Raw genomic sequence first — 15,319 nt, forward strand, 5'->3', positions numbered from 1 at the left:
AAGGTATGAGCAAACTGTAGGCAGGCGCCCGAACAAAATGTCGGGGGAGGCGGCGGCGGAGGAGGAACAGCACAAGCCCAGAGGAAGGAGGTAATAGGTGGATAGGGGAGGGATGGCACACCAGCAAACGAGGAGTGGGGGGGTGTGGAAGCTAGTGGCTCTGTGAATAGAGTCAGAAGGGTAAAGAGCTGGAGGAAAAGTGTAGGGAAGAGAGGGTGAATGGGGAGTGGGCTAGCAGAAATATTTTTAACTTCAATCACAGTGTCTGCAGACTTTAGTGTTTTACTCTTGTATGTATTATTTATTTTATATTCTCTTCCTTTTACATGTGTTATATTTTCTTTTCCTTTTTGTGGCATCACACATGATAATTATAGTTAAATTGTTAGTGCATAATAGCAGCAAATTTGACTTTCATTGCATCTGTACATTGTACTTATGAAAATGACAATAAACACTCATTTTCTTCATGTTTTAAGTTGACGATCAACATCAAAAGCTTTCATAAAAATAATCACATTAAACAAGAAGAAAAAATAGGAGTTAAAAGTTTTGAATTTTAAATGACTTGCATTCTTATAACTCCTTTCGAACTCAGTAGGTTGAGTGCACACATGCTGAATGTAGCCTGTGGACTGTAAGGCCAGTGTTGAGTGCAATGTGTTCCAGAAACCCAGCAAGCCACACAGCATCCATTAGAAGTAAAACGTAACCAATACTTCTCAAACTAACAAAGGGACCAGGTCTGAAGCATTGGTTACCTTTTACTTCCTGCTGAGTTGCTCCGGTTCGATTGTGTATTGTGACCCCAGCATCTGCAGTTTTTCTTGTTTAACTCCAGTGTTGAGTGCATACATGCAGGTCCAATATCATGCCAAGTGAGAGTTTGCAGCCATGCTCCAAGATCCTACTAGTTCAAAAAAGGTGACATGTTCCACTTCAAATCAAGGGAACCCCCAAGTGTGTTTATCCTAGGAAATCTGACAGCTAAAATTCATTCAAAATTCATGCTGAGTAGAGCTGTAGTGGGATTTTTAAAAAAATGTTGAGAATTAAATGCTGATCTTATAGCCCCGCACCCTTCCAAAAAGAACAATCAAGTCCAACATATCACACAAACAGGAGTGAATGGGACAGAACCTCAGGTCCCATCCAGACACCACACCAAGTTTTCCATTTGACACACCTACAGGAGGTTTAAGCTCGCATTAATGTGTCAAGTCCCATCAAGTTGGCAGGCAGGCAGAATGGCGCAGCTGGTTGAGTCGCTGAATCACAGCGCCAGCATCCTTGGTTCAATCTTAACCATCTGTGCAGAGTTTGCACGTTCTCCCTGTGATCCTTTTGGGATTCCCCCAGCCACGTTGGTTTCCTCCCACATCCCAAAGATGTACAGGTTGGTAGGTTCATTTTCCATTGCATGTTGCCCCTTGGGTGTGGGTGAATGGTGGAATCAGGGAGAGGCGGGAAATAAAATGGGACGAGCACTGGATTAGTGAAAATGAGTAATTCTTGGTCTCCACAGACTCAGTGAGCTGAAAGGCCCATTTCTGTGTGGTGATTCTATGTCTAAGTAAAAAAATATTTTTGAAATATCCTTTTAAAACCTTTCCAAATCAGTTTAGCAAGGCCAAGGTTTGCAAAATGGTGATGAAATTGTACAATAATCTTGTCACTTTCAAACTTCTTATGGCAACTTACATTTAAAATAGCATTGATAATATAAGGATGGCCTCAACTGCTTCGCAGAAGCATTATTTAAAAACAGATTTATTAGTCCAAGAGACAGAAACTTAATCAAAAATTAAACAATTTCCTGTATTTAAAGAGGGAGATAAAATTGGGAGAGAGAACAAGGGCGAGATGGGCGAAGGAAGTTAAAAGCACAATCAACAGTATGAGGGAAACAAATAACCAGAGCAAAAAACAATCTCCTGGAGCAACTCAGTGGATCAAGCAGCATCAGTGAGAGGAAAATAATGGTCAATGTTTTGGGTGTCAAGGCGTGTGTCCCTAATAAGTGCTAGGGATGCATTGGAGATGGGAAATGAGGGAGTCAGGATATTTTAAAAGCATTGTAATTTGTTTACATCATCTTGCAGGCTTGCTCCATCAGCCTACTTTAAAGTGATTGCTTAACTATACCATTTGATATCCTGCTTATTGCAGTGATGGGATGTGGTCACAAGATGTTCTGTTACTTAATGTAATTGAGCTGATATTTTAAAATAATGGGGATTAGATATTTGAAAGGGACTCACAACTGGAAATAAAACAATTTTCCAATTGGATTGGTTACTGCAGTTAAATTCATGCCGGGTTGCAAAGGACCATGGGTGTTTTCCTCCAGTGAGAACAGTTTCAGGTTGAAGAGAAGAATGGATAGCGAGGCCATGGAGGGATTTGGAATGAAGGCTGAGAATTTTTAAATCGATCTGCTACCCCATCACGAGCCAGTGCAGGTTGGCAAGTTCAGAGGCAGCATGGAAATTAGTCTCACTCATGAAATTTTTAGAATAGCTTGTTTCTCAATGGGAGAAGATGAGAACACAATGTTTTTGAAGGGGCTCTCTCTCGTTTCTCTTTCTTGCTTACTGTAAGGGGTGCTAGGTGACGCTAATGGCTACTCTTTGTCTGCATTATGGCAGGCAGAGGCAATTTCATGTAATATTACACATTCAGTACTATTACATGACAATAAAAGGAAATGAAATCATGAAATGAGTCAGAACGTCATTTGAACGTAGGAATTAGGAGCAAAAAAAGACCACTCATCCCCTTGAGTCTGCTCCACTATTAATAACATCACAGCTAATCTAATAAAACCTCAGCTCCACATTCCCATCTACCTGCGAAAACATTTCATTGTCTGGTTTAACTTGCTGTAAATACCTCAAAGATTCTGCTTTTACAGCCCCCTGAGAAAGAGGGTTCCAAAGGCTCGTGACTAATCTGAAAGAGGAAAAAAAAAGATGCAACCTCATCCAGGTCTTAAATGGGTGACCCCCCCTGTACTTCAAAACGTACGAGGGTTGGAAGTCAATTGGGCTCATAGGCCAGAAGAGCCTATTAACATACTGTATGTCTAAAGTGACCCCCCCCCCACAATTCTCAGCTCCTCCTGAAATGGAGTGATCATCCTCTCCACATCCATCCTATCAATGTGAAAGGAGAAAAGGCAAAGTGGAGGGCTGGAGCAGCTGATGAGCTGAGACAAGGCTGTTAATAGGAGGTACATAGAAACAAAAGAAAGGAGCAGGAGTTGGCCATCTGGCTCATCAAGCTTGCTCCGCTATTCAACAAGATCATGGCTGACCTGGCCCTGGTCACAGCTCCATTTACTTGACCTTTTTCCCAATAATCCTCAATTCCCCAATGATGCAAAAATCTATCTTTTGTCTTAAATGCATTTAATGAGGCAGACTCTTAGGGAGAGAAAGCCACAGATTCACTACTCTCTGAGAGAAGCTGTTCCTCCTCATCTCCATCCTAAATCTATTCTCCTGAACTTCGAGGCGACATTCCTAGTTCCAGTCTCATCCCAGAAGTAAGCAATCTTACTGATGACAGACTGAATGGGCTCTGAATCACAGCTGAGGAATTGAATAACATGGAAGTAATTCTCACTAGGAGGTCAACTCATGGACTTTTCCTTGTGTCATTGTTTACTGCAATTTCATGGATAATAATTGGTCAATTACACCCCGCTGTCCAAAAACAAAAGAGGAATAAAGGTTTACAAAATGACTTCACGCCACTTCCCCTACCTCATCCCTCTTCCATTTTCTGGCATCCTTCCATTACCCATTTTCCTTTATGATACATTATTAGGTTGAGTATATTAAAGTGGCAGAATACTCCATAGCCACACACACAAAAGTGCTGGAGAAACTCAGCAGGTCACACCCCATCTATAAGAAGTAAAGGATAATCAAGGTAGGAGCAAAATGGAGACAGACACCTGAATAAAAAGGTAGAAGGAGGGAGAAAGGGCAGGGGGAGGAGCACCGGCCAACAGGTAAGAGGTCATAGGTGGATATGGATGGGAGGGTAGAAGACAAAACAAAAATGAGAAGTGATAGGCAAGATGATTGCTCTGAATGGAGAAGGAAATGAAGGGAATGGGGAGCTGGGGCAAAGGAGACAAAAAGATAGAGACAGGGGAGGGTTTAATAGAAACTGGAGAAGTGGATGTTGATGTCATCTGGTTGGAGAGTACCCAGTCAGAATTGCAGTTCTTCCAATTTGCAGATTGTCTTGATTTAGTAGTGCACAAAGTCATGGGAAGAAATGTCAGTGTGGGAATTATAATGGTGGCCACTGGGAGGTCACAGTTGTCCATTCTCAGCTTTCATCTCTTCAACCCTCCCTTCTATGATGTCCACCTATGACATCTTACCCTTTGGTCTGCACCCTGCCCCTTCCTCCCCCCACTCTTTTTATTCAGGCCCCTACCTGCTTTCTGCTCATACTTTGACAAAGGGCTCAGGCCTGAAATGTTGGCTACCCTTTATTTCCTACAGATGCTGTGGGACCTGCTGAGTTCCTCTTGCACTTTTGTGCATTGCATTACAATCATAGTGCCTGCAGAATTTCATGTTCAATACTATAATCACATCCCATCAATGCAAGGACTACTTTCAACCACTGCACACACCTGAACCCAAGCTAGAGAACTGGGACTGCAAGAAGCAATTACCTATCTAATGTTAGCAGCTAATCTATAAATTTGGGTTTTCATTCCTCAATCAGTGCAAAGAAAAGTTATCTACTTATTTTCATAATACTGCTTGTTAGATTTACTATAATGATACCAAGAATGAAAGGATTAGCACATGAGGAACATTTGTCAACTCTTGGACTTTACTCATTGGAATACAGAAGGATGCAGGGGAGGGAAAATTTAGCTTCCCAAGTACCTTCTCACTTGTGGTCTTGACTTTCAATATCTGATCTGCTCAATATATACCCAATCAAACAAAACATCCAACAGTTCATAGATTATGGAGACCTCAACAAGCTTACCAGATTCTTGAAGAGTGCAGTCACTTCACGGGTAAAAACACCCAGGTTCAGAAAGCCTGTAGACAACTCGTTCTTATTTTGAGATAGGTGGTGATTTCCAAAACTCTCCAGAACTTCAATGTATTGTTCTTTATTTTCCACATGGGCTGGACAACAACATGCCAAAAAAAAAGGGATTGTATTAGATGTAGGTTCATGGGTGTGATGCAATATTCTGCACAGTCAAGTCGCAAGCACCACAATCAGAATTATCACAAGACCTCCATGTTGGTCCTCTTCACCATTTATATTGGAGTGAGAAGCCAGGTTATCCATTCACCTGTGGTCCAAATCACAAGGGCCATTGCTACATCCAACCCAGCACAGAGTAAGAGATCAAATGCTTAGGCTGACAGGCAATGGCGTGGAGGAAATGCAAGTTGTGATACATTTATCAAAGTGAGATTCATCCAAAAACATTTCAAAATGTAAATGATAGATCCTTAACTCTTTGGACTCCGGCCATTTTTAACCTTTCATAATATATACTCCAGACTGGGTCCATGGGTAAACCTTTACAATATGAACACCAGTACAGACCAGCTGGTGGTTGGGTTTAAAGCCCGTCCCAGAAAACTGGAACATGGCTTGTTAATTGTCCACCAAAACGTGGACACAAAGTACATGCGCTTGTTGGTCATCCTGGAAAACCGGGACAGAGAATCCAAATGGTTAAGTAAATTAATTCATATTACGAATCACCAATTAACATCAAAAAACCCCTCAAACATCTTTATTGCAAAAAAGTAGGACAAGTTACAACTAATGACTCAATAGGTCTGCTGGTCTCGCATTTGAGCAACACTACCTTCATCAACTCCTTCCATCACTGGCACGCAATGAATGGGCATGTACTGCTGCAATTTGATAAGGCTTCAACTGAACCACCTACATCTCTATTGACATCTTATATTCCATCTACAGTCTCCAGCCAGTCGGCATAATATCACTTCTCCAATTTCTGTTAACCTTTTACCCCATTCTCTCTCTTCCCTACCCTTCGGTCTCTCTACCTTCAACTCCTTAACCCTTCCCTTATTTCTTCTATCAAAACTATCCTTAGCCCTCTGCACTCTTCCCCATGACCTCATGTATCCACCTATAGCCTTTTACCTGTTCGCCTGTTCTCCTCACCCTTCCCTTCCCCCATCCCCTCACCTTTTATTTCAGATGTCTGCCCAATTTTCCTGACGAAAGGCTCAGGCCTGAACATTGACTGCCTTTTTACTTTTACTTACTGTGGATGCCATGTGACCTGCTCAGTTTCTCCCATGGTTTTGTGTTCTGCACTGGACTCCAGCACGCGAGATTTTCTTGTCTATTCCCACATCTCTAACCTCTACCATCTAGGTGAGCGACAGCAGCTGGAACATGGAACATCAAAACCTGCAAACTCGTCTCTCTGTTCTCACTGGGATGCTGTGGAATTCCCATGGAACGTCCACTTCCCAAAGAAGAGCTGGAAGGCTAGGCAAATGACTCCTGGTGTAGGTGAGTAGTGGGATATTCAGGAGCATGTTTATGGTCATGTGAGGGATAATGTATTAAGTTAAAGGTAAAGGTTCGATTATTGTCAAGTAACACTACATTTAGAATGTAACATAAATGAAATACTTTAATTTTTGTCTACCGTAAGGCAGACAGAGAGTCGCCATTTTGTCCAGCACCCCTCTCAGATATCTATAGCACCTGGTGTTCCTTGGTGGTCTCCCCTCCAAGGATTGACCAGTCCTGTGCCTGCTTAGTTTCCGAGAACAGACAATCCTAGGTGTATTCAGGCTATTAGGTGCTGTACTAGGAAATAAGCAGGTAATTGAAACAGATCAGAAAGCTCTGAGCACTGGCATAAACCAGATGGGCTCAATGGCCTATGTCTACGTCACATGAAAAAATCATTCGAATTCTGGTACAATTCCAGCAAATAACCTTGATATTCAACCTTCAAGGTTTTCAGACGAAGCAAATCCACACATGTTTACATGCCAATCTAATTTAACCATGTCATTTGTATTTTTCCTTTATTAAAAAACTTTCACAAACTAATTTTAGTTTTTATAGTCATGTTCCATCAGGTTGCATGTGACCACATGCCAGGGACTTATAGGAGCTGTATTCAGAATATACAGGAAGTTCATACCTTGATTCCGAATGAGGATGCTTGGCATATGTAACTATTGCCAGGCAGGAGTAACAAAGTTGGGGGGTGGGGTAAGTGTTTCCTTCACTTCAGACCCATTCAAAGTCAGTCACCAGAAGGAAATGTGCATCATTGGTCGAAGCAGCTGGAACTAAACTAAACTAAATGAGATGCTAATCATCTGATGATTGGCAGGAGTTATACATGGCACTGGTTACCTAATGCATAAACATTTCATCTAATCATTGCCTTTTTTTCCTGCTGGCACCCCTCCCCTTTAGTAGCTTAATCTTGGCTTTCTCTGCACATTTCCTTTGGCCCTTGACTCTAAAACTGAATAGCTAGGAATTGTTTTGTTTCACAAAGAGCAACTTGGAAATTCACAGTTTTAGAATCCTCACATTTTTCTGTGTCTTCCTGAAGCTGATGAGTGCTATAGAGTCACAGTTTAACTGGAGACTGAAGGGTGTTCATTTCTTGTTGCAAATTCGTTAGACCACAGATGACTCCATAATTAAGGATGCCATTAGTCCCATATTGTACAAAAAATTCCAAAACTAAAAACATCTGAAGAAGGGCTCGGGCCTGAAACGTTAGTAATGTATCTTTACCTTTTATGGATGCTGTGAGACCTGTTAAATTCCTCCAGCATTTCTGTGTGTTTTTACTACAATCACAGTGTCTGCAAACTTTCGTGTTTCAGTCCTTAAAAATATGTCTGCCCTATATGGCATTGATGTAGGATGCAAGACTGGAAATGACCAGGGCTCCTTAGAAGGCTGCGACCTGTGATCTAAGTTACCATAATGAACTGGAGAAGTGCTGTGGTGACTGCAGCTGAAGACCTGAGGCAAGGGCTCCCCTCACAGCCCAGACAATGCTGAGCTTCGATATCAGCCTGTCAGACATCTCGCTTGTACCAAGAGCTACTTTTAACAAAGCTTATTATCCAAGAGCTTTAAGATTCTTTGAATCACCTCAGCCCTGCCTCAGCATCCCTCCCACGTACAGCAATAGAATATAGAACGCTGAACTCTACAGCATAGCACAGGCCTGTGCCAAACCATATATTCCTTTAAAAAAAAGGACTATACTCTCCCTACCACGTAACCCTCTATTTTTCTTAAATGAGCCTAATGTTTCAGCCTCTACCACCAGCTCTGGCAAGGCATTCCAGGCACCCACAACCCTCTGACTAAAAAATTAGCCCTTGATGTCTCCCCTAAACTTTCCTCCCTTCAATTTGTACTCATGTCTTCTGGTTTTACTATTCCTGCCCTAGGAAACAGGCACTGGATGTCCATCCTCATAATCTTGTAGACCTCTATTGTCTCCTCTCATCCTTCTATGCTCCAAAAAAAAAAAGTCCCAGCCCTGCTAACCTTGCCTCATAAGACTTATTTTCCAATCCAGGTAACATCCTGGTAAACCTCCTCTGTACCCTCTCCATAGCTTCCACATCCTTCCTGCAATGAGGTGACCAGAACTGAACTTGCTCTTTAAAATGTTAAATATTGGTCAGAATCAATGAGGACTCCCCTGTTCTTCAAGTAGCATTTGCAATCTTGTACATTCACTGGAAAGGATTGTCAGGTTTAAACTCTTATGTAAAAGATGGCTCTGCACTGGGAGCAGTCAACAGTTTATGCCTAGAATACAATTTAAACCTATAATGTGGCAAAAGGATTAGCAATGTTCCACAGCTAGAAGAAGGTTTATAGATAAAGGCTAAGGATTTATCGGAACTTCCAGCTAGAGTAACATGGAGGAACGTAGCCTGGAGCTCATCATTAAGTGCACTTGGGAACCAACTTACCTTGCACAAAACTCTATCAGGCAAGAAAGAACGTGAATAATTTACACTCTCTCCTTCCTTTGGGATATTTTGCTTCAAGTACACACAAACTTCTATTAGGCTGATTCTGGGTTCCTGCTTTTCCATGAGATTTCCTTTCACAAAATAGCTTTTTTCTTACTATCTCAATAACTATGGTTAGATTGTGAACGGTAATCATTATATCAATTTGGGACCTACCAAGTCCAGAAGAGTGAATGGCTTTAACCAACTTCTTCATTTTTAGTAGGATGGTCTGATCCGCCTCCAGAGACTGTGAAGGAAAAAAAAAGCATTAAATAGATAAGAAAACTTCCAACAGAATTCCTGTTAGGGAGGGGTGGAATTAGCAGAAGGGTGCACTGAGAAATATCTCAAACAAAATATAAATGAGAAAAGAGCATGAACTATTGCCAATGCATCACCTGAAAACATTTTTCAAATTATTTTCAAGCTCACCATAAACTCTTTACCACCAGTTGTCCGAAGGGTCAGAATGCCCTGCCAGTGTTTCAGTGACAAGAATTTGATGGAGTCTAATCAAATTCTGCAGTGATCACAACAGTTTATCTTTCACCCTTATTAGTTCATGTTTTGATGATCACACCCACTTGCTGCCTGATGTGACCCTTTTTCACTTTCACTCTCTCATATAAAATTTCCTCCAAAAGTTTGATGTTGCTGCTCTAATATTTTACACAGCTTTTTCCTAACTTTAGCAGTCCCACCCCAACTTTGGATTCCAACTGAACCTCATAAGTTGACACTAGTGTCAATTAATGTCCTCTTCTATCCAAGAATTAGTCAAGTCACCTTTAATTATCATTTATACCATGTTCGCATGGTAAAGACGTGATAGCATTTCTCTAGGACCATGGATGTTAAGAAAGAAGTTAAACATGGTAAAATATTAAAGAGTCCCCAGTAACAAGGTACTCTGTGCACATATGTTCTGGGAATTCAAGAGTCTGATGGCCTGAGGGGAAAAAAAATCTGTTGCTCAATCTGGATATATGGGCCTTAGTACTGCAGTACCTCCTACCAGATGGGTGAACTGTTTACTTGAGGGGGTGTGTGGAGCCCTTCACAATGTTTATTGCCTTACGCCTGCAGAGTGTTGTAGATGTCCTCGTGGTAGGAAGAGAGCCCCCAATTATCTTTTCTGTTGTCTTCACTATCCTCTGCGGGGTCTTGCAGTCTGAGGAGCTACAGCTACCAAACAAGGCAGTGATGCAGTTGAACAGGATTCTCTCAATACATCCTCAGTAGAGAGGATGGCAGGTGGGAGATGAACTTTCCTCAGCCTTCATGGGAAGTAGAGGCGCTGCTGGGCTTTCTTGGCTATGGAACTGGTGTTAAGGGACCAGGTGAGATTCTCCACCATGTGCACTCCAAGGAACTTCTTGATGACCTCAACGGTGGAGCCATTAATGGTCAGCAGAGTGAAATCACCCTGGGCCCTTCTGAAGTTGACAACCAACTCTTTTTTTAAAGCATTCAGATACAGGTTGTTAGAAATGTTGCAGTTGGTACTGCTGACCAGAATGTCCATATTCCTGTGAAACCTGCAGCAACTTCTAGAATTGCAAAGCAAAGCAGTTCATCACACAAACCCAAGGGTTACTATGAAACATTCAACAAAACAACATCAGTGCCTGTTGCAACCTTCATTAGCACATCATGAAAGAGGCAAACCAACAAGTTTAGATCTTCAGAAACTACTCTCCCAGTAACATATTCCAAAAGTTTTTGACGCCCTGTGTCTACAAGCCAATTTTATTTGGCAGATAGACTGTAATTACTGCTAAGCAACCCCTCGGACCTTTTTCAAATGCAATTGTACATGTGCCTTGTGTTTTTGTCAGATATAAATTACAAAGCATAATGAGTTTGCTATTTTTTGTCAAATTTCCTAACTATATGCAACACATATTTTGAATTGCAAGACATTTAAAAAGTTCATTTGAAATTACCCTTTTGGATTACTGTCTCAGTTTGAGAATTCTTCCGTTCTCCTGGTTGCTTAGTCAGCATTAACATCATTATTACTGCCTCAGGGTGATGTTGCACAGCAACGGATATCATAAAGGGGAACACTCATTCCTGAGAAAGCAGTAAATCGCAGTGGCAGCTTTCTTCAGTCAGTGACCACTTATTTCTGTCAAACTATGATATGGATTCAGTGAGTGTCACCAGCAGGGTAAAAATTTGTTTCATGTGAAAATGTTGAGGTTTTGAAATTGATCAGTCAAAAGGCTCAGGCATGAAACGTTAGTAACGCATCTTTATCTTTGCTCCATAATGAACGCCGTGTGACCCGCTGAGTCTCTCCCACATCTTTCTATAAACTACAATCACAGCGCCTGCAGATTTTCTTGTTTATCTAGTGTTCGATTTGGTGGGGGGGGGGGGTGGGGGAGGAGAGGGGATTATCTTCATGCAACTAATACACAAAATTCAGACATTAAAGACATGGCTCTAATTTTAAAGTTAGCTTCCATTGTTCTGAATGACTCTTGAACACCTCTTGACCAAGGGCAGCACGGTTAGCGCAAATACAGTATGCTTAGCCTAGCAGTTAGCCAAACGTTTCTCCTGAGCTGGTGACCAGAGTTCAAATCTAGCACAGTCTATAGGAGTTTGTACGTTCTCCCTATGTCTGCATGCATTTCCTCCAGGTAATTCAGTTCCCCTCCACAGTTCAAAATGTACTGGGGCTGTAGGTCAATTGGGTGTAATTGGGCAGCATGAGAGCCAAGAGGGTCGTTACCATGCTGTACATCTAATTTTTTTTAAAACTATGGGTGCACTTGAACTTTCATTCCTTGCATTAACATAACTCTTCAGTCAGCCTGTTCCTAATAAAAGTCAGCTGCATTCAATTAAGGATCTCCTCCCGAATCAAAGGACCCCAACTAATTCCTACTGAGGGCTGACCACAAGTGCTGATCACATGACTTACCCAAACCTTGGCATCAAACCAGTAAACAACCTGGCCTTGTCAATCAACCAACAGAAGCTTTATAAAAAAAAAATGTCCAAGTCTCCATTTATCTCCAGCTTCATCCTTACTTCATCAGTAACCACCAGACTTCTCCACGTTGCTTTCAATTTGATAATTTCTACACAAAAAAAATAACTTTGTAAGTCTTTATTTTGGAAGGGCTCTTCATGCTGGTTTCCACACAGCAAGTTCTATTTTTAAAGTTCCTCTATTTCCAACGTCTTATGTTTTCCATGGAGTGATGGAAAAAATTTAAAGTCAAAACGAGAAAGTAAATCCTCTGAAAGAGCAAAGCTAATGTCAGAGAAAGAGAGAGAGAGCCACCCAATGAGGAACAGTCTACCGCTCTTACACACCCCCAGCTCACCTGCCCACAAGCCCCTCTCCCCGGACCTATCCCAACCTTCACCCTCTCAAAGGGCAGGAGAATGAACAGTTGCTAATAATGTTCGGTTTAATACCAACCGCATGGAATAAGCTGATTTAGGTCACATTTGGACACAATGCTTTTCACTCATTAACCTTCAGATTTCACATTTCAGAGATAATGATCAATTCCAACTCGAGGTAGGCTTTCAATTGGCACTGCAGTCACTTAGCCCCTCACCATCAAAGCTTGGGACAGGGGGAGAGATTAGAGTTAGAGGGACTGATCACAAAGCCCAGAACTGCAGGGTGGGTGAGAGGTTGGATATCCTTACCTTCTGTCACTCACCCTTTTCCACCTCCACAAGCCACAACCAAGGAAAGTGGTGGAACACTTTCCTTTTGCCATGTTAAGAGCAGTTCCAACTATATAAGGCAAGACCCAGCTCTCTGGTGAGTGGCATTCCATCCAATTCCATTTTCATGCCTTCCCTCCACCCTGAACACACGAAAGCTACAATGTGCATCATCTACAAAATGGGTTCTTTGACAGAATTGGGCAGCAGACACTCAGCATTTCCCCATGTTGACAAAAATGCATTGCCCTTCCATCACTGGGACCAAATACCTTCAGTGCAATGCTTGGTTCAAAGCATTGGAAGGGAAATAAGTCCCACCTGGACGGCAAAGATGCATTCATCAGGAAGCTCTTTATTAATTACACCATCAGCCCCTCAAAATTGATCACCAAACTCCAAGACCTGTGACTCAGAGTACATACATGACATACAACCATGAAATTCTTTTTTCTGCAAGTGAGGCTGAATTACCACTATACAGTGTTTACATGTAAACAAATAAAGAACTGTAAAAAGATAACAAATGTAAACAACCTGACTGCAATACAGAGAGAATTTTTTTTAAGTACACAAGTAAGAGTCCTTAAATGAGTCCCTGATTGAGTTTGTTGTTAAGGAGTCTGATGGTGGAGGGGGAAGCAGCTGTTCCTGAACCTGGTGGTGCGAGTCTTGTGGCACCGAGACCTCCTTGCTGATGGTAGCAATGAGAACACTGGACAGCACAGTTGGTGTAGTGGTTAGCGTAATGCCTTTACAGCGCCAGTGATCGGGACCGGAAATGGTTCGCATCCTACGCTGTCTGTAAGGAGTTTGTATGTCCTCCCCATGTCTGCATGGGCACAAACGCATAGAGCCAAATTGGCTCTACATTTAAATTTAACAGAACATTTGCTGGATGGTGTGGAAATCAATCCAATGTCTTGGAGTTTACTGATCAGTTTTGAGGAGACAACAGTATTAAAACACCCCATTGTGTAATTGGATCTTTGATTTCCAGACCACAATCAGTGAAGATTGGTAAGAATATCTCCTCCACAATCTCCATCCATACCGGAGAACTTCAGGGCTGAATTCTTAGCCCCCTGCTCTACTCCATTTACACCCATAATTGTGTGATTCAGTACAACACCATCTGCAAATTCGCTGATGATACCAAGTTAGTGGATTGTATAAAGAAAGGTGAGGAGTCAGTGTACAGGAGGGAGATTGAAAACTAAAGCGAGGCTGGTGTGGCCAGGGCAAAGTTGATATGCATTGGGATCCCCCTCTCCATGATTGGTCCAAAGGAACGCATCGCAGGATGCTGGGTACAGCAGTCAACTGCCTTTGAGATTCTGACTCCAGATTTTTCCCTCAGGATTTACTCCCAAAGCTTTTCCCATAAGCGGCTAAAGTCACAAGCCAGCGGAGGTTTGAAATTGGAGTTTTCCCTCTCCTATATGAGTTGCCATCTGTAGTTAATGAGCCATATCTACCCAGAGCAATGAGTTTCAAGGTGCCAGTGGCCCACCTTTGCCCCTTCTCTGGTCAGTCAGAGAAGTTTCGCTCACTATGCCACATATGAAAAACGAAGTTGGAATTGGGTGTCAGAGGCTGATTGAGTCACACAATGTGAAGAGCATTTGTGTATCAGTGGGAGCTCGTCCCCACTTCCACCCTTTGGCTATCACAACCTGCTCTACTCATTTTACACCTACAACTGTGTACCTCAGTACAACAATAACATCATCTACAAATATGCCAACGATAGTGGGTTTTAAAAAATGGACAAAGAGTCGGCAAACAGGAAGGAGATTGAAAACCTGGCTGAATGATGCACCAACCACAGTGATCATTGGGGGATCAGAGGTGGAGAAGGTGAGCAAATATAAGTAATTGGAAGTCACTATCTCAGAGGATCTTTCCTGGACCCAACACACTAATGCCATCATGAAGAAAGCACGTCAGCATCTCATTTGCAAAGGTTTGGACATTAGAAACCCTGTAAATTTCTACAGATGTTTGGTGGAAAATGTGTTGACCAGCTGCATCACCATCTGGTATGGGGACACAAATACCCCTGAATGTAAAGCCCTGAAAAAGGTAGAGGACACGGTCAAAACTCTCCCCATCATTCAGAACACCTTTGGGGAATGTAGCCATCGGAGAGCAGCAGCCATCATCAAAGATCCACACCACCCAGCACACACACTGTCCTCGCTGCTACCATCAATAAAGAGGCACAGATGGCACAAGACTCACATCACCACGTTCAGGAATAGCTGCTACCCCTCCACCATTAGAAACCTCAAGAATAAACGCAATCCGAGACTCATTTAAGGACTCTTACTTTAGCACTTCCTCTCTGTTTTTTTTCCCCCCCTCTCTGTTTTTTTCCACCCTCTCTGTTTGGCAGTTTGTTTATATTTCTTTATTTGTGTACATTGTGTTCATTTTTTTTTGCACTAGCAATATGTGGTAATTCTGCCTCGGCCACAGGAAAAAGAATCTCAGGGTTGTATATGTACTCTGACAATAAATCTAGAACACGACATTGGCCACCTTGTTTCCCCATT

At 42.1% G+C, this 15,319-nt stretch overlaps 1 protein-coding gene across 4 annotated transcripts in view; it reads right to left on the minus strand.

The window, feature by feature from the left end:
- The window catches only part of LOC138741380 (arf-GAP with SH3 domain, ANK repeat and PH domain-containing protein 2-like), a 110,299-nt gene that overhangs the window by 76,499 nt on the left and 18,481 nt on the right, over positions 1-15,319 (minus strand). For 3 of the 4 annotated variants that reach the window (XM_069895366.1, XM_069895365.1, XM_069895369.1), the window contains exons 2-3: positions 9,237-9,309; positions 5,026-5,171 (exon numbers count right to left, since the gene is read on the minus strand). In XM_069895366.1, coding sequence (XP_069751467.1) covers positions 5,026-5,171; positions 9,237-9,309 — 219 coding nt within the window. Of the gene's footprint in view, positions 1-5,025; positions 5,172-9,236; positions 9,310-9,494; positions 9,570-15,319 lie in introns of those variants that run through there. The other variant, XM_069895367.1, reaches the window with a different exon arrangement.

The sequence above is a fragment of the Narcine bancroftii genome, chromosome 8 (assembly GCF_036971445.1).
Source record: "Narcine bancroftii isolate sNarBan1 chromosome 8, sNarBan1.hap1, whole genome shotgun sequence".
Classification (NCBI taxonomy): domain Eukaryota; kingdom Metazoa; phylum Chordata; class Chondrichthyes; order Torpediniformes; family Narcinidae; genus Narcine; species Narcine bancroftii.